Here is a 19,798-nt window from a genome sequence, read left to right as displayed (position 1 = left end):
GTAGAGAAATATAATTTTGTAATATTATTACATTTTTCTGGGCTACGCTCTGATGTTTTGAGCGCATATGTTAAATGAAGTGATTAATTCAATTTATAAGGAATGCTATACTGACGTGTGGCATTTCCCCCGATTGGATTCGGTAGTACATATCTGCGTAAACATAACGTGATTTTCCTTCCAAGCAACCTTAACCACCATGAGATCTAAATTTGAAAAGATTGAAGCGTGAGATTCTGTTGCAATATATTGATCAAAGTACATGACTTGAATGAATAGTCTAGAATCAAGTAAACAGTAAACCACAAAACTGACAATATTAAACTATGTCTTGCCGCCGCAGTACTGTGGACAATCTCAATGTCAAGTGCCCTCACAAAATAAAATATTTTTCGCTCAGTAACCTGAGCACTGATATTTTTATGGTGTGCATTATTGGTGTGGTTGTAAAAGTGTTAATATTATCAGTGATTTGCTGGCATTAGTTAACATTTTCTACTATATTGTCTGTTCTACTGATTGAACCTCTAGTTGATATTCAGTAACTTTTAAATTAGTGAATTTTGTAAACTGATGAATTTAGCTGAATACAATTGAACATCTTATTTTAAGATAAATAATTATAGTGGTTTAGACTATAGGTTTGAGGGTGTGTCTGTCTTATCACAAATAACAAGAACCTTTACTCTTAAAAACCACACTCTTAAAAACTTGCTAATGGTATTACTTCTTTCCTTGCATAATTTTTATCCTCAATTATCAGGTGAGCAGTATTTTATTTTATCACTAGCAGTACATGCAATACCTGAATAATTGCAAGGTGAATAAGTCACTGGGAAAATCATGACATCTTTGTGGCAATGCGAATTCACTTGTCTCAATCTATTATATCAAATCACAGACATTTTTGGGAACAAAAGCGGTTGATAGTAGCTGTTGAATAGTTGGTTTGTGCAAAAGAAAGTATTAATCCTCAAGATACTAATGATTGGGTCAGTATTCAGATTGAATACCCATGATGCATTAGTTCAATCCCTGGGATTAATGAGTGGGTCAGTATTCAGATTGAATACCCATGATGCATCAGTGAAATCCCTGAGATTAATGAGTGGGTCAAAATTCAGATTGAATACCCATGATGCATCAGTGTAATCCCTGAGATTAATGAGTGGGTCAGTATTCAGATTGAATACCCATGATGCATCAGTGTAATCCCCGAGATTAATGAGTGGGTCAGTATTCAGATTGAATCCCCATGATGCATCAGTGTAATCCCTGGGATTAATGAGTGGGTCAGTATTCAGATTGAATACCCATGATGCATCAGTGTAATCCCTGGGATTAATGAGTGGGTCAGTATTCAGATTGAATACCCATGATGCATCAGTGTAATCCCTGAGATTAATGAGTGGGTCAGTATTCAGATTGAATCCCCATGATGCATCAGTGTAATCCCTGGGATTAATGAGTGGGTCAGTATTCAGATTGAATACCCATGATGCATCAGTGTAATCCCTGGGATTAATGAGTGGGTCAGTATTCATATTGAATACCCATGATGCATTAGTTCATTACCTGAGATTAATGAGTGGGTCAGTATTCAGATTGAATACCCATGATGCATTAGTTCAATCCCTGGGATTAATGAGTGGGTCAGTATTCAGATTGAATACCCATGATGCATTAGTTCAATCCCTGGGATTAATGAGTGGGTCAGTATTCAGATTGAATACCCATGATGCATCAGTGTAATCCCTGGGATTAATGAGTGGGTCAGTATTCAGATTGAATACCCATGATGCATCAGTGTAATCCCCGAGATTAATGAGTGGGTCAAAATTCAGATTAAATACCCATGATGCATTAGTTCATTACCTGAGATTAATGAGTGGGTCAGTATTCAGATTGAATACCCATGATGCATCAGTGTAATCCCTGAGATTAATGAGTGGGTCAAAATTCAGATTGAATACCCATGATGCATTAGTTCATAACCTGAGATTAATGAGTGGGTCAGTATTCAGATTGAATACCCATGATGCATCAGTGTAATCCCTGAGATTAATGAGTGGGTCAGTATTCAGATTGAATCCCCATGATGCATCAGTGTAATCCCCGAGATTAATGAGTGGGTCAAAATTCAGATTGAATACCCATGATGCATTAGTTCATTACCTGAGATTAATGAGTGGGTCAGTATTCAGATTGAATACCCATGATGCATCAGTGTAATCCCTGGGATTAATGAGTGGGTCAGTATTCATATTGAATACCCATGATGCATTAGTTCATTACCTGAGATTAATGAGTGGGTCAGTATTCAGATTGAATACCCATGATGCATTAGTTCAATCCCTGGGATTAATGAGTGGGTCAGTATTCAGATTGAATACCCATGATGCATCAGTGTAATCCCTGGGATTAATGAGTGGGTCAGTATTCAGATTGAATCCCCTGATGCATCAGTGTAATCCCCGAGATTAATGAGTGGGTCAAAATTCAGATTAAATACCCATGATGCATTAGTTCATTACCTGAGATTAATGAGTGGGTCAGTATTCAGATTGAATACCCATGATGCATCAGTGTAATCCCTGAGATTAATGAGTGGGTCAAAATTCAGATTGAATACCCATGATGCATTAGTTCATAACTTGAGATTAATGAGTGGGTCAGTATTCAGATTGAATACCCATGATGCATCAGTGTAATCCCTGAGATTAATGAGTGGATCAAAATTCAGATTGAATACCCATAATGCATCAGTGTAATCCCTGAGATTAATGAGTGGGTCAAAATTCAGATTGAATACCCATGATGCATTAGTTCATTACCTGGGATTAATGAGTGGGTCAGTATTCAGAATGAATACCCATGATGCATCAGTGTAATCCCTGAGATTAACGAGTGGGTCAGTATTCAGATTGAATACCCATGATGCATCAGTGTAATCCCTGAGATTAATGAGTGGGTCAAAATTCAGATTGAATACCCATGATGCATCAGTGTAATCCCTGGGATTAATGAGTGGGTCAGTATTCAGATTGAATCCCCATGATGCATCAGTGTAATCCCTGAGATTAATGAGTGGGTCAGTATTCAGATTAAATACCCATGATGCATCAGTGTAATCTCTGAGATTAATGAGTGGGTCAAAATTCAGATTGAATACCCATGATGCATCAGTCTAATCCCTGGGATTAATGAGTGGGTCAAAATTCAGATTGAATACCCATGATGCATCAGTGTATTCCCTGAGATTAATGAGTGGGTCAGTATTCAGATTAAATACCCACAATGCATTCGTTCAATCCGTGGGATTGAGGAGCAACAGTTTAACCCTTTGAATCATTTCTCCCATACAATCATGATGGGCATAATTTCCCATTGGTTACAGGCATTGCTTGATTTTTTTTAAATATGGAAAAATATGTTGTGCAAGGCTGACAGAACTTGGTGTTGAAATGGTTAAACAGTGCTCTCTTTGGGATTATAGTCATATTAGAGCTTGTCTGACCTTATCATGACATATTTCTTCACTGCATGACAGAATCCTTCCTCAGTATTGAGTGTAACACCTTACATGGAAGCTCATTGATTGCATTACACACCTGTCAAGGATGAAAAAGTGTCTCTTGTCTTGAGAAAATAAATGATCTGTGAATTTGAGTTAACACTTTCACTATATTTGTGTTTGCTATCCAATACTGTTACCGGTAATTGATTTTGAAGTGCCATGTTATCGATTGCTGCAGTCGAGATTGGAAAGCCTCCACATCCATCTTCAGCAGTGAAACAAGTATATTCTAAAATTTATGGTTGATTCCGAAAATATTAAATACTTGTTGTACTCAGACAGTTGTTTGCCAGCAAATGCTGACAATGATTTGCTAATTATTAAATAAAGAAATTTTATGTACATATGAACTAGTAGAAAACCATACCCAGATGTAATTACCGTATTTACTCTTTCGGATATCCGTCCGAAATGCCTTTATTGTATACTACATTTTTGGCTTAATTTGAGACGCCTTCTTCAATCGTCAAATGTTCATTAACAAAACCAGTCAAATGAATGAGTGTACTATTTATTGTGAAGATTCACCTGTGGCAAATAGACTTTCTTGATTAAAAGCCCAGGTTATTTCGCACATTTGATATGGAACCAATTATGATTAAAGTAAACGTACACTTTTATTGTGCTTTTAATTTACTATAGACCAATGTAGAGTGTGGAACATTTTTTATTTCAGACAAGAAAAGTAATAGATGCATCTCACACAACTCTGTTCTAATATTTTGCTTGCTAAAACCATTTCAATTTCTTTTTCAGCGCCAACGTAATTGCCAATATATTACTTCTCTACTGTACCGGATAATAACAATTTTTCTCCATAATCTTCCTGATAGTTTTCAGACCCCCCCCCCCCCCAAGAAATTCCAATGTTAGATCAACATGTAATTTATTGTTGTGTGCTTGTTTACATTTCCATTTATTACATTATTTAGTAATAATTCTATAATGGTATTTCAGATATTGCAATTGGAGCACCGTATGGTGGAGATGATGAAAGAGGCGCTGTGTACATCTACCATGGTTCATCTAAAGGACTTAAAAAAAATCCAGCACAGGTAAAGCACATGGTTTATTTGGCACCGCTTTAAATATTACCCTCATTTAATGTTAGCTGTCTATTCTTAAGTAGAACTCATGATGTTTCACTAAGTGCCTGGACAAGGTGAATCTGATCTTATCTCAAGCTATGCCAGATTGGCACAAAATGTCTTTGCATTAAAGGTTCCATGTCACTTTGCAGATTAAATGGAGGGCAAGGAGATATTTAAGATTTAGTTATCAAGAAAAATAAAATTCTGAAAGTGTATATACATGTACCCACAACACTGTCAATTGGGAGAGGGGGCAGGGCTATCTTCTGTTCATCATCTTCTATTCAGTGTTCTCCAATTTGCATATTCTTATTGTTAAAAATAATGAATGTATCAATTACTTCTATTTCCTTTAAATCTTAAACTTTACATTTTTGTGATCGCAAGCATGGTGAAACTGGCAGGCCTAAATGGCCTACAAAGAACACATACTAAGAATGGCATTAATTGTACCCACTAGACAGATTTAACCTGCTTTAATTTACAATTCCGGAAAACAATTGTAAATGTGATAATAATACAACACATTGTCATTTGTACTTAAAGAGGAAAAAGGAAAAAAACAATTTTATAAGTTTTATCTCTAAGTGATTGTACTGGTATCCACATCATAGTCCCTGCAGGATTTTATTTTCCCCTACTTAAGTAGGTTTTTATGTAATGATGTCATGCAATGTGTTCAGGAATATTGTGTTCCCAGGCCATTGGGGCAATGTATGCAGAAATATTGTGCTCCCAAGCCATTGGTGCAATGTGTGCAGGAATATTGTGTTCCCAAGCCATTGGGACAATGTATGCAAGAATATTGTGTTCCCAATGGGTGCAGGAATAGTGTGTTCCCAAGCCATTGGGACAATGTGTGCAGGAATAGTGTGTTCCCAAGCCATTGGGACAATGTATGCAGAAATATTGTGTTCCCAAGCCATTGGTGCAATGTGTGCAGGAATATTGTGTTCCCAGGCCATTGGGGCAATGTATGCAGAAATATTGTGCTCCCAAGCCATTGGTGCAATGTGTGCAGGAATATTGTGTTCCCAAGCCATTGGGACAATGTATGCAAGAATATTGTGTTCCCAATGGGTGCAGGAATATTGTGTTCCCAAGCCATTGGTGCAATGTGTGCAGGAATAGTGTGTTCCCAAGCCATTGGTGCAATGTGTGCAGGAATAGTGTGTTCCCAAGCCATTGGGACAATGTATGCAGAAATATTGTGCTCCCAAGCCATTGGTGCAATGTGTGCAGGAATATTGTGTTCCCAGGCCATTGGGGCAATGTAAGCAGAAATATTGTGCTCCCAAGCCATTGGTGCAATGTGTGCAGGAATATTGTGTTCCCAAGCCATTGGGACAATGTATGCAAGAATATTGTGCTCCCAAGCCATTGGGGTAATGTGTTCAGGAATATTGTGTTCCCAATGGGTGCAGGAATATTGTGTTCCCAAGCCATTGGGGCAATATGTGCAGGAATATTGTACCCAAGCCATTGGGGCAATGTGTGCAGGAATATTGTGTTCCAAGTCATTGGGGCAATGTGTGCAGGAATATTGTGTTCCCAAGCCATTGGGGTAATGTGTTCAGGAATATTGTGTTCCCAAGCCATTGGGGCAATGTGTGCAGGAATATTGTGTTCCCAAGCCATTGGTGCAATGTGTGCAGGAATATTGTGTTCCCAAGCCATTGGGACAATGTATGCAAGAATATTGTGTTCCCAATGGGTGCAGGAATATTGTGTTCCCAAGCCATTGGTGCAATGTGTGCAGGAATAGTGTGTTCCCAAGCCATTGGGACAATGTATGCAGAAATATTGTGCTCCCAAGCCATTGGTGCAATGTGTGCAGGAATATTGTGTTCCCAGACCATTGGGGCAATGTAAGCAGAAATATTGTGCTCCCAAGCCATTGGTGCAATGTGTACAGGAATATTGTGTTCCCAAGCCATTGGGACAATGTATGCAAGAATATTGTGCTCCCAAGCCATTGGGGTAATGTGTTCAGGAATATTGTGTTCCCAATGGGTGCAGGAATATTGTGTTCCCAAGCCATTGGGGCAATATGTGCAGGAATATTGTACCCAAGCCATTGGGGCAATGTGTGCAGGAATATTGTGTTCCAAGTCATTGGGGCAATGTGTGCAGGAATATTGTGTTCCCAAGCCATTGGGGTAATGTGTTCAGGAATATTGTGTTCCCAAGCCATTGGGGCAATGTGTGCAGGAATATTGTGTTCCCAAGCCATTGGTGCAATGTGTGCAGGAATATTGTGTTCCCAATGGGTGCAGGAATATTGTGTTCCCAAGCCATTGGGGCAATGTATGCAGGAATATTGTGTTCCCAAGCCATTGGGGCAATGTGTGCAGGAATATTGTGTTCCCAAGCCATTGGGACAATGTGTGCAGGAATATTGTGTTCCCAAGCCATTGGGGCAATGTGTGCAGGAATATTGTGCTCTCAAGCCATTGGGGCAATGTGTGCAGGAATATTGTGTTCCCAAGCCATTGGGACAATGTGTGCAGGAATATTGTGTTCCCAAGCCATTGGTGCAATGTGTGCAGGAATATTGTGTTCCCAAGCCATTGGTGCAATGTGTGCAGGAATATTGTGTTCCCAAGCCATTGGTGCAATGTGTGCAGAAATATTGTGTTCCCAAGCCATTGGTGCAATGTGTGCAAGAATATTGTGTTCCCAAGCCATTGGGGCAATGTGTGCAGGAATATTGAAATGTGTTTTCTAAACCAATGAGTCTGATGTGAACCAAATTTGTATTAGGAATTCATTAAACTATAATAAATAACAGTCATATTTTCGCATTAAATATTTATTTATAGTTAAGTAATTATTTTATATTGCTTGAATAATTTAGAGCCCAAAATGATTACTCATTTTGTAAAACATTAATCTTGTGTACTTTACTATTTGTGGTTACTTTATATTATCTTCATTGTAGTACTGTATTGTGGCTATAAGTTTGGGGTTTCAGGGGAGATTGGGGTTGTGGTGGGATGGGTCATTGGTTTCCAGCTCAAAGAATAGTTTTAAAAAATGTATGGAAAACTGAACTCTTCGGGCTAGAACTTAACTGAGAAATTGGGTATCTTCCAGTTACTTGAAATTGTTTGAAAGACATACAACAAAATCTGGTTTAATGTTCATTCTGTACATTTACAGAGTGCAGAAATAACACTAGCATTTGATTTAGATCCTTCTAAAAATATAACTGATCTCATCATAGAAAGTTGTCCGTATCCACTCCCAGAAAAGATGTCAACATTATTCTGCTGACAGTGTGGACACCCCATAGAACAGATAACACTGCAGATAGCTTGAGCAGATGACAGACATTTCAACAAAATCTATGTTACTACACTGTGACCTTCTAGTGGTTTGTTGTGGATCAGAAAAAAAATTATTACCTGAACAATGACCTTGCTAAATTATTTTTATGCCACACCAATTATTTATATGTCTGTTTGTATTGTAGTTTCTGTCTATGTATGTGTTTGTCCAAATCAAACAACTTCCGAAATAATTCATCACATAGTATAATGCATATTAAATGATGTCATTTCTGGGCCTTGCTATGACCACCACTTTCTACAGAAATATATTTCAAAATAATATACACAGATGTTGATTATTCTTCTCCCTCAGGATATTCTTGGCATTTACAGATTGATCCTAAATAATTCAGCAATGATATTTAAGTATTAATCTCTTCCTTTCTTCTTTTTTTCTAGATTATTAAAGCCTCTGATATCAGTAGTAATTTGAGAACATTTGGTTCTTCTTTGTCGGGAGGTTTAGATATGGACAAGAACCACTACACAGGTAAAAATACTGTTCATATATTGAAAAATAATGGTGGGAGGTCACCTTCTGCTTGATTGTCTGCTTGCTCTTTGAATGCACAATTTTTCTCACCAAAATGCAACATTTTGTACATTTTTTTTAAATTTCCTTTGTTAATCTTGGAACAAATTGACATACTTTCCCATTTGAAAAAAAAAATGTTGTTTATTAAAATGATGATATTAGTGTTCAAAGGATTAAACATGCAATTGTGAAATGAAAGTGTGTTTGTAATAGAACACATCTGAGCACCTAAGTTTGTTAAATCTTTGCATACAAGTCTCACAGCAATTGAGTTTGCATTTTACAAGCAAGCTAAAATTGGTCAAATCTAGAATATATCTTTGAATTGATCATAGTTGTGAGTCCCACATGCTATTCCTTTCCTTGTTCCATATCAAAGCATTCTTATTGATCGGTCTTCTAGCAAACATCTGAAAAAACAAGCTATGCAGTAACACATTCTGCATTTGAGAAGTTTTACATGTTGACCTAAATAACAAGTAAATAAATAAAATACACATGCATTAGTGGTGTTCACGTTACAGATCTCAGCCAATGCTACTCAGGATCTAGCTGTCTCATGTCGAAATGTGTGTGTGTGAACGGTGGGAACCATTAGGTCGTTAAGTGTCGAAAAAAAACTCAAGCACCTATCAGGACCGAAACTTGGCACATGCCGAGATTTGCTGCCAGAATGCTTGGCATGAACCAAAATCACACCTTGGTGGTGAATTTAAGAGAACCTATATTGATTCATATAAGTATGACATGACGATGGAAGGAAGTGTAGCTATATATGGTCAAATGCTGTAGTAATGAATTAAATGAATGCAAATCGTCGTCAGGGACACATATTTATGCGCTGTTGCAACCGTTGTTTTTTCTTGCGATGCTACATTGACCTGAAAAAATAATCACATCTCCTTTGCAGTCTATGACTCGTATTAAATACCATAACAGCAAATAGATATAATTTCAATATAGCAATTATTATTATCATCATATGCATATTGTTTTCCGTGTTTTGGACAAATAAAAGAAAAGAATGAAACAATGAGGGTGTGATTCCAGCACGAGTACTCCACTCGTGTGGAGTGGGTGCAAAATGGATCCAGACTAATGTGAATGCAACAGCTGTAATCCCTCTGCAAACAACAGGATTAAAAATTTCAGCACGTGCCCAGATCCCATAACATGAACGTAGCAATAGTTATTTTGACAGTGTCCAATTTAGTTATAGTCTGATATTTAGTTCATATTAAATAATAGATTACTCATTTGCTGAAAGGATGTTGTACTCTCCCTTGAAAGTTACACATCGTTTGAATATTAGACGTTTAGGAATTAGATGCTTATGTTTTATTAAGATCACATTCTCTCTCTTAATAAAAGTTATGCTGGCTACAGAGATGTTCTCTCTTAATAAAAGTTATGCTGGCTACAGAGATGTTCTCTCTTAATAAAAGTTATGCTGGCTACAGAGATGTTTACTCTTAATAAAAGTTATGCTGGCTACAGAGATGTTCTCTCTTAATAAAAGTTATGCTGGCTACAGAGATGTTCTCTCTTAATAAAAGTTATGCTGGCTACAGAGATGTTCTCTCTTAATAAAAGTCATGCTGGCTACAGAGATGTTCTCTCTTAATAAAAGTTATGCTGGCTACAGAGATGTTCTCTCTTAATAAAAGTTATGCTGGCTACAGAGATGTTCTCTCTCAATAAAAGTTATGCTGGCTACAGAGATGTTCTCTCTTAATAAAAGTTATGCTGGCTACAGAGATGTTCTCTCTTAATAAAAGTCATGCTGGCTACAGAGATGTTCTCTCTTAATAAAAGTTATGCTGGCTACAGAGATGTTCTCTCTTAATAAAAGTTATGCTGGCTACAGAGATGTTCTCTCTCAATAAAAGTTATGCTGGCTACAGAGATGTTCTCTCTTAATAAAAGTTATGCTGGCTACAGAGATGTTCTCTCTTAATAAAAGTTATGCTGGCTACAGAGATGTTCTCTCTTAATAAAAGTTAGGCTGGCTACGGAGATGTTCTCTCTTAATAAAAGTTAGGCTGGCAAAAGATACACTTTGCACTTGTATAACACATTTAGTTATAGATAACTCATTTGCACTGTGGTATATATGTACTGCCTTAAAAGGTTTCTGGGCATACGTCCAAGTCTGTGACTTGATGTATAGCTTTGTATACAATTATATTACTTTGTGGATGTCTTCTTAGATGACCTAAATAATGAAACTGACATTTGCATGTAATAAGTTGGAAACACACCTGATGATAAACATCACTTGCCGAGCTGTCTCCCCATCATTCAAAGGTATACATAATTAATTACACAGCAGAAATCCATTTTATCTAAGTACACATGAAGTTACCAAGGGAATCTGAAACTAAATACTCTGTGCACATTAAACAGATTTAGCTAAATATTGAAAATCTGTGTAAAGTCGTCTTATGGGAGTGTAAAACATTGAAGATGACATCAGAATACCTTGTTATATATATTGGCTCTAAATTTTTTGGGTTGCACAAAAACATATATAAAAATAGAATAAAATATTTTTTTGCATTTTATGTTTATTCAGTCACACAAGTTTGATTTTATATTGGGACGTACATTGCTGCCGGCTGCATTGATATCACAGAGAGAATACATTACCCCTGGTGGAGTTAATAGTTGATGATAAATATTTGCTTTTTCTTTTGACGTATACCATCCGCATCTTATCCGTTCTGATTATCTTCATTTTCTTGGAAGCCTCGAGGGAGGTGATTTATTATTGAACAGTATCATCTTCTATAAACGTCTTAGTTTCAGAGCTTCGATCTCCATATTCACTCCCAGACAAGATGTCACCATTATTCTGCTCACTGTGTGGATGCCCCAATGTACTACACTGTCTGTATACATGTCTTTTCATGTTCAGTACTGCTTGAAGATTTTTGAATAATTTCTTGATAAGCAAATATAATATGAAAAATTTTTAGAAAATGAATTTGTGTCTTGATTCCACGAGTCAACCGTCTGCCACAAAATAAAATGATTTAATTTTAAAATTGAATTGTCAAAATGTTGATTTTTCAGAGAAGAATATGGCATTGAGATACCCTTACTTCATCAAAATTGACAACCATCAAAAATGTATAACACATTATTAAATGTGGAAATACCCCCAAAATACTTCCGCATTTGTTGAATTCCACAAGATATTTTGAAACTACTGTTATGATCTTTGTTTGTCTTTTTCTCAATCTCATGCGTAACATGGCATCTTACAGTGCATGGAAAATGTTCTGTTAGTGTTGACATGATTGAGATGTAAAAGTGTTCAGTAGATGTCATTTCAAACTGACAAAAGTGTGGGAATAAAGCACAAGATGACTCAAAAGTGAAACTTATCCTTTTAGTCACTGAGTATAGACAAATTGATTAACAATGGCACTAAAATCATGCATGTAAAACTGAATAAAACTTTTTGCTCTCTTCAAAATACAGTTTCTACTACACCACTACAACTGTAAACTCCAAAAACAAAAAGGCTGTCAGATAAAATACTGCATGTAGGTGTGTGTGCACCAAGGAAGCTCAGCTCGTGATCTTGTAGCTGTGTGGGCGCTGAGGAAGCCCTGTGTAGGGATCTTTTAACATAGAAATTAGATGAGGTTATTACCTTGATGATAAAATCAATTACGTCTAATGCTCTGGGTACTGAATCTAATTAATTTGTTAGAATTTGTCATCAAAGCAATTACATTGGCAAATTACAATTGTTACATCTTGAATCAAGAAAATGCAAAGTAAAGCAGAGGAGGAGGATGTGCATAGCATAGTCATTGTTTCAGCTTGGTTACATGCTGCATGACTAGCTCTTGCTTCTATCACAAAATACATGTATAGATTTGATGCACATATTATTAGTCCCCATTCAGACGCAGTTTGGATCAAACCGGTGGTCACTTTGTTTTAATTAATGATGTTTCAGCGCAATATTTCTCAATATAAACTTATACTATATTACTATAAACAAAACTACATGTATATAACTTGATAACTAACTGGGACTGTGCCATGCATGGCTTGTTATTTATAAAACCTACCAATTAAACAATGCGTTTCCTCATTGGCCATGTTGCAATTGGTGATGAAAATACAGTAAAATTATCTTTATTTTCCCTGCAGCTCACCCAAATTGTTTTTGAAAATCGTTTAGAAGCGCATGTAAGCCAGACATTTTAGGTTTGGTTTGTTTTTACCAGTATATACACTTCAACCGATCTATTTATGCTAACATTCACTCAACAGCTTATAATATACCGACAAAAATGATGTATTTTATACATGTATATATATTTTGACCTGTTGGAACACCAAGATCACGCGTAATATTAGAATGTAGTATCTCTGCAATTTTCCAGTCATAGCCTCAAAATATTTACTACATCTTTCAGTTCAAATACCACAGTGGTCATGTCCAAGACATTTAAAACCAATGTAACACAAAATTAAACTTTAACGACTGTTCTGTTTTCTTTTCTTGTGATCTAAGTGTGTTTATTATACGTTAGGATATATCATGATGCATTGCATTTAACTATAATACTATTTCTTTTTCAGATCTTCTTGTTGGTGCTTATGAATCAGATCAGGTTATCTTGTTGAGGTGAGTTAATCTTTCATTTATTGGCACTTACCATTCATTCAACAGGTAAATTATTCTTTGAAACACATCAAAATGCCAACTGAATGTATACTGTTGGATTACATGATTGTTTGTCATGTGTTTTTCTGTTTTTAGACTTGTAAATTCTCTTGGATGATTATGAAATATGGGATATGTTGTTATTTCTAGTTTGATAATAATTTGCTTGCTCAGAACATTCCAATAACACAGAAATGTCTATTATGTGTATTGAACCTAAAACTTACTAAATACACATTTTACTTAGAAACAAATAGACTATAAATATGCTGATTATATGCAGTATGAGTTGTATCAGATTACTCAGAGGACCAACTACAAGCATGGTTGATTTTTAGATGTTTGTGCAGTCTTCCATGATGAACTAACACTGACTTTTATTACAACTTTCATATATTCAGTACAGTATATAACAAATTATGTTTTAGAGTGCTTTCATATATAAAGTTATGTTTCAAATTACAGTGTATATCCAATAGCAATAATTCTTGATATATCTTAAACTACAATGACACTTGTCTGTTATTAAAGTTGAACACCAAAGGTATTGAGAAAAATGTTCATTTTTAAAGATTCTCAGATTATAGAGGTGCCATGTAATTTATAGAGTAGAGTCTAGAAAAGTGGTTTATTTTGGCAGGTTTGTGTGTACCGGTATTAAATACAGATGTTACTTGTGTAGTATATTAAGAAAATCTATTTACTGGAAATGGTGGTCATTTTAAACTTTTAATAAGCTGGTAACACTTATTCACTAAGTTACATGAAAATAAATTCTAATATGACCAATGTATATAACGTGACATTTTAATTCCATCAAATTAATAACTACTTTTAAATTAACATTCTCTTAACCAGGATTTATTTTTAGCATTCAAAGTGTAATCATCATGATATTAAAAAAAAGTAATGTTTGTATGTAATTTCATTTTATGATGAACTTTAAACTATTCTTAATAAAACAATTATGCATTTGCACTTCAGGTCCTCATAATGTGAACTAGTTAATATGAAAAAAATCACAATAATATTTAATGGCAAGTATTTTATAGTTGAAAGTATTAGATTATGCAACGCATCTAGTCATCATACGTGCATTAAATACTAATGTCCTACAGTGTAACAATAAATATTTACTTGCTCAGTGCAATCTCTCTGAATGCAACATGTTCATTTGAGTTGACTTCCGTTTTATGATATTATAGTCATTTCACGTACATTGCTGTTGTCAAATAAATGTAAGATTCAGTTAAAACTAGCGGACATGTTCAACCACTACGAAATAACAGATGCATCTTTCCCCTTGCCAAATCTAGGGAACTGTTTAAAATTTAAGTCCATGAAATAATAACTGATAATATTGCATTCAAGTCATCAAGGTCTAATTTCATGCTCTCTCAAACAAGTCCTGTGGTTTTAAAATATATTGCTCTAGATGTCTTGCTTTGAACACACTACTTGGATCAAATTAGACATGGCAAGTAATATGCAAATGTACACAGATTAATTTCCTATGTAAACTATTGCATATCAAAATTGGACTCCAAAAACATAGTTAACATGCAGTAAAATGAAACAATCTCTCATTATAACTGCTAATGATAGCTAAACGTGTCTTTTTATACCATTATCCTTTTACTAATTGCAGAACGAAAATTTAATTTCCTTTAAATAAGTTAGTCAATCTCTCTGGCTACTGAATAATGTAACAAATGTTAGTTGGACTAAGTCTTAAATGATATTGCTACTGCTACTGTATTCAAACAGTGCCTTGTTTAATTAATAAAATAATTCAGTGTATGCCGTCTGTCATCTTTCTGTATGTCTGCGGATGGTTAGGATCTATTGGTTATTGTTAGTCATTTGGAAAAGAGTGTATTAAGTGAATATTGTATTTCGTTTACACAAAAATTGACCTGGTACTGTACTAAAACCAAAAAGATTATTTGGCCTATTTAGTGTATCAAACTATGTGGACACATCATTTATGTAAGTACAGGGTAAGTGCATACATCTAACAGTGCAAATACATGTATTTGTATCTTTATGGTATTTATGTTGCATTAGAAACAAACTTCAAAATGCCATTCATTGTATGCTTGATTAAAATATGAATTGTTTTGATCATTATAAGACACACCTCTTCTAATAGAGCAAATACAGTATGTACTGATATACATGTAGAACCTGTTCTTGAATCAGTAATGCATGATAAGAGTTGATTCACATATCCTTGCAGTTATTAGGATAAGATACTGTGAAAACTTACAGGTGTAGTCATCACTGTAAAAGTAGGCTTGTCACAATATATAAAAACTTTGTAATATAATAATCTTGTTTCATACATGTAGTTCTCATCACCTATCAGCTATTAGCTTCATTCCAAATTTTCAATCCCTTAATAAATAGAGTTTTTATCCCCGCTCCCTCATGTCAACAAGAAATGTCCAAATTTGGTTTAATATCACCAATATCAGTGTGCCGAAAAGAAACTATATTTTGTATGTCAAAAGGAGATGACCTGAACTCCTTCACTCAATCATGTCTTAATTCAGGGGTTACCTTGAGTAAAGCAACTCAGGAAGTTAACTGTGCCGTTGTGAATGTACAAGTAATCGAAAAACAACATATTGCGTACTTAATATTCAGTACAACTCTTTGTGTTTTGTTGGTGTGATTTCTCCCATCAATCGTTGAATTAGCCAGGAAGCTGAAAGATTAAAATAAGGTTGTATTTACGACTTTGGAACGCTTTAGTTATATAAACCATGTAGAAATTCATATTGACAGCTACATACATGAGTATGTACAAGTAACATTTATTTTATTTATGTCACACCGTGAACGATGTAGGAATCACAATCTGTCTTATGTGGGCAGGAAACCCAAGCAGGGTTGGAATATAAAATACTGATCTTAATTCCCACAATTTATTTCTTATGTTATGTATGCTGGCACAAAATCTTGAAAACAATACAATAGCTTGAGGGTATCACAGTAAATTTACACACGTCTTCCGATCATACATGCTTTTCACTTCTCAGGAACTCTGTAGTGTATCCCATATTATGCAAATTTACTTCATCCCTTGCCAAACACACACTTGCATTTACTTTCTGATTGCATCTAAGGTTGTGATGTGCCATCAATTTCAATTCTTCAAGAAGCTAATTATTTACCTTTGATGCATCATGTGCTATTGATGTCATATAAATTGCACAAGTCATTGGCTATTAAGCTGACTTAAAGCATTGTTGATTGCAAGCACATTTCTTAAGTAGTATGTGGTTGGTAATCTGAATCTTTTATTATATATAGTCTTATGCCATTTTATCCCTAAAATGGATAAAAACTACTTTTTTTATTCTGAAAAGATAATCCATGGAACATTAAAGTGGACTGATATATATACATGTAAATTCTCAGATGGCAGAATCCATTCCAATATTACCTGTATTGGGCAAGGCCATGGTTAAAAGCAGAATCCATTCCAATATACCTGTATTGGACAGGGCCATGGTTAAAGGCAGAATCCATTCCAATATATCTATATTACTGGGCAGGGCCATGGTTAAAGGCAGTATTCATTCCAATATACCTGTATTATTGGGCAAGGCCATGGTTAAAAGCAGAATCCATTCCAATATACCTGTATCGGGCAGGGTCTTGGTTAAAGGCAGTATTCATTCCAATATACCTGTATTACTGGGCAGGGCCATGGTTAAAGGCAGAATCCATTCCAATATATCTGTATTATTGGGCAAGGCCATGGTTAAAGGCAGAATCCATTCCAATATACCTGTATTATTGGGCAAGGCCATGGTTAAAAGCAGAATCCATTCCAATATACCTGTATTATTGGGCAAGGCCATGGTTAAAAGCAGAATCCATTCCAATATACCTGTATTATTGGGCAAGGCCATGGTTAAAAGCAGAATCCATTCTAATATACCTGTATCGGGCAAGGTCTTGGTTAAAGGCAGTATTCATTCCAATATACCTGTATTGGCAGGGCCATTGTTCTAGGCAGAATCCATTCCAATATACCTGTATTATTGGGCAAGGCCATGGTTAAAAGCAGAATCCATTCCAATATACCTGTATTATTGGGCAAGGCCATGGTTAAAAGCAGAATCCATTCCAATATACCTGTATTATTGGGCAAGGCCATGGTTAAAAGCAGAATCCATTCCAATATACCTGTATTATTGGGCAAGGCCATGGTTAAAAGCAGAATCCATTCTAATATACCTGTATTGGGCAAGGCCATGGTTAAAAGCAGAATCCATTCCTATATACCTGTATTATTGGGCAAGGCCATGGTTAAAAGCAGAATCCATTCTAATATACCTGTATCGGGCAAGGTCTTGGTTAAAGGCAGTATTCATTCCAATATACCTGTATTGGCAGGGCCATTGTTAAAGGCAGTATTCATTTCAATATACCTGTATTGGACAGCGTCATGGTTAAAGGCAGTATTTATTCCAATATACCTGTATTAGGCAGAGCCATGGTTAAAGGCAGAATCCATTCCAATATACCAGTATTGGCAGGGCCATTGTTCTAGGCAGAATCCATTCCAATATACCTGTATTACTGGGCAGGGCCATTCCAATATACCAATATTGGCAGGGCCATTGTTCTAGGCAGAATCCATTCCAATATTACCTGTATCGGGCAGGGCCATGGTTAAAGGCAGAATCCATTCCAATATACCTGTATTGGCTGGGCCATTGTTCTAGGCAGAATCCATTCCAATATTACCTGTATCGAGCAGGGCCATGGTTAAAGGCAGAATTCATTCCAATGTACCTGTATTACTGGGCAGGGCCATGGTTAAAGGCAGAATTCATTCCAATATACCTGTATTACTGGGCAGGGCCATGGTTAAAGTTAGAATTCATTCCATTATACCTATATTACTGGGGAGGGCCATGGTTAAAGGCAGAATTCATTCCAATATACCTGTATTACTGGGCAGGGCCATGGTTAAAGGCAGAATTCATTCCAATATACCTGTATTACTGGGGAGGGCCATGGTTAAAGGCAGAATTCATTCCAATATACCTGTATTACTGGTGAGGGCCATGGTTAAAGGCAGAATTCATTCCAATATACCTGTATTACTGGTGAGGGCCATGGTTAAAGGCAGAATTCATTCCAATATACCTGTATTACTGGGCAGGGCCATGGTTAAAGTTAGAATTCATTCCATTATACCTATATTACTGGGGAGGGCCATGGTTAAAGGCAGAATTCATTCCAATATACCTGTATTACTGGGCAGGGCCATGGTTAAAGGCAGAATTCATTCCAATATACCTGTATTACTGGGGAGGGCCATGGTTAAAGGCAGAATTCATTCCAATATACCTGTATTACTGGTGAGGGCCATGGTTAAAGGCAGAATTCATTCCAATATACCTGTATTACTGGTGAGGGCCATGGTTAAAGGCAGAATTCATTCCAATATACCTGTATTACTGGGCAGGGCCATGGTTAAAGGCAGAATTCATTCCAATATACCTGTATTACTGGGCAGGGCCATGGTTAAAGGCAGTATTCATTCCAATATACCTATATTACTGGGCAGGGCTGTGGTTAAAAGCAGAATTTATTCCAATATACCTGTATTACTGGGCAGACCCATGGTTAAAGGCAGTATTCATTCCAATATACCTATATTACTGGGCAGGGCCGTGGTTAAAGGCAGAATCCATTCCAATATACCTATATTACTGGGCAGGGCCATGGTTAAAAGCAGAATTCATACTGAATGAAATATTGTGTGATGCAACCCAAGTTGATAGTATACTTATAATATAAATATGAATTTATTAAACACAAGTTTTCAAATGGTGATTTTAGGTTTATTACCTTTTTCGGGTTTATAAAAATCAAAACTATTTTGGTAACATACCTTCACAAGGTATTCTTGTCTAAAAGTGTCACTGCTTCACATTCAGTCTACCATAATCTGTGTCAAGTGTCAATGAAAAAAGATATTCCGTAAACTTCTGCCTGATTGATCAAAGTGTAATAGACATCCATGATGCAATTTATTTTTCATTTCTATATATAGACTTGACATTTATAAAATTGCAATTTTGCATGGACTTGAAAAGCTTTTGCTAGAATTTTATGATGTGTTGTAATAAATGCAGTCATTAACATTTAAATTAAAAAAGCTGTTATATATATGAGTTGTAAACAATACAGTATACTTTTCACATGCAGAAAGCATGCCGATAAATTGACATGTACAGTGATCAGTAAAAAAATATGGACTGCAAATATATTTCTCAATACTGACGAATAATAGATAATTTGACCTTACACACATACATGTATGTATTAGCATGTGCAACCTCTTTTCTCTCCCATAATGCAACAGGAGGTACTGAGTTCTCCAGACGGATTGATTACCAAAAAAAACAATCTGTAGACATCTTAATTACTATTGATTTGTTAAATAAAACTTAAATGCATGTATTTTGTAATAATATAATAATAATATCTCGTCAGCTCAAATTAATATGTTTTTGGAAGATACCGGTCATTCTAAAAAATATA

At 35.7% G+C, this 19,798-nt stretch overlaps 1 protein-coding gene across 1 annotated transcript in view; it reads left to right on the top strand.

Annotated features, from left to right (window-relative positions):
* The window catches only part of LOC102804196 (integrin alpha-8-like), a 133,863-nt gene that overhangs the window by 88,856 nt on the left and 25,209 nt on the right, over positions 1 to 19,798 (top strand). The window contains exons 13-15 of the mRNA XM_085501767.1: positions 4,535 to 4,632; positions 8,400 to 8,490; positions 13,141 to 13,186. Of these exons, the coding sequence (XP_085357893.1) occupies positions 4,535 to 4,632; positions 8,400 to 8,490; positions 13,141 to 13,186 (235 nt within the window). The remainder of the gene's footprint in view (positions 1 to 4,534; positions 4,633 to 8,399; positions 8,491 to 13,140; positions 13,187 to 19,798) is intronic.

This window comes from Saccoglossus kowalevskii, chromosome 7 (assembly GCF_978046115.1).
Source record: "Saccoglossus kowalevskii chromosome 7, keSacKowa6.1, whole genome shotgun sequence".
Classification (NCBI taxonomy): Eukaryota; Metazoa; Hemichordata; class Enteropneusta; family Harrimaniidae; genus Saccoglossus; species Saccoglossus kowalevskii.
The sequence above is the reverse complement of the archived record's forward strand: the minus strand, read 5'-3'. Positions and strand labels throughout refer to the sequence as shown.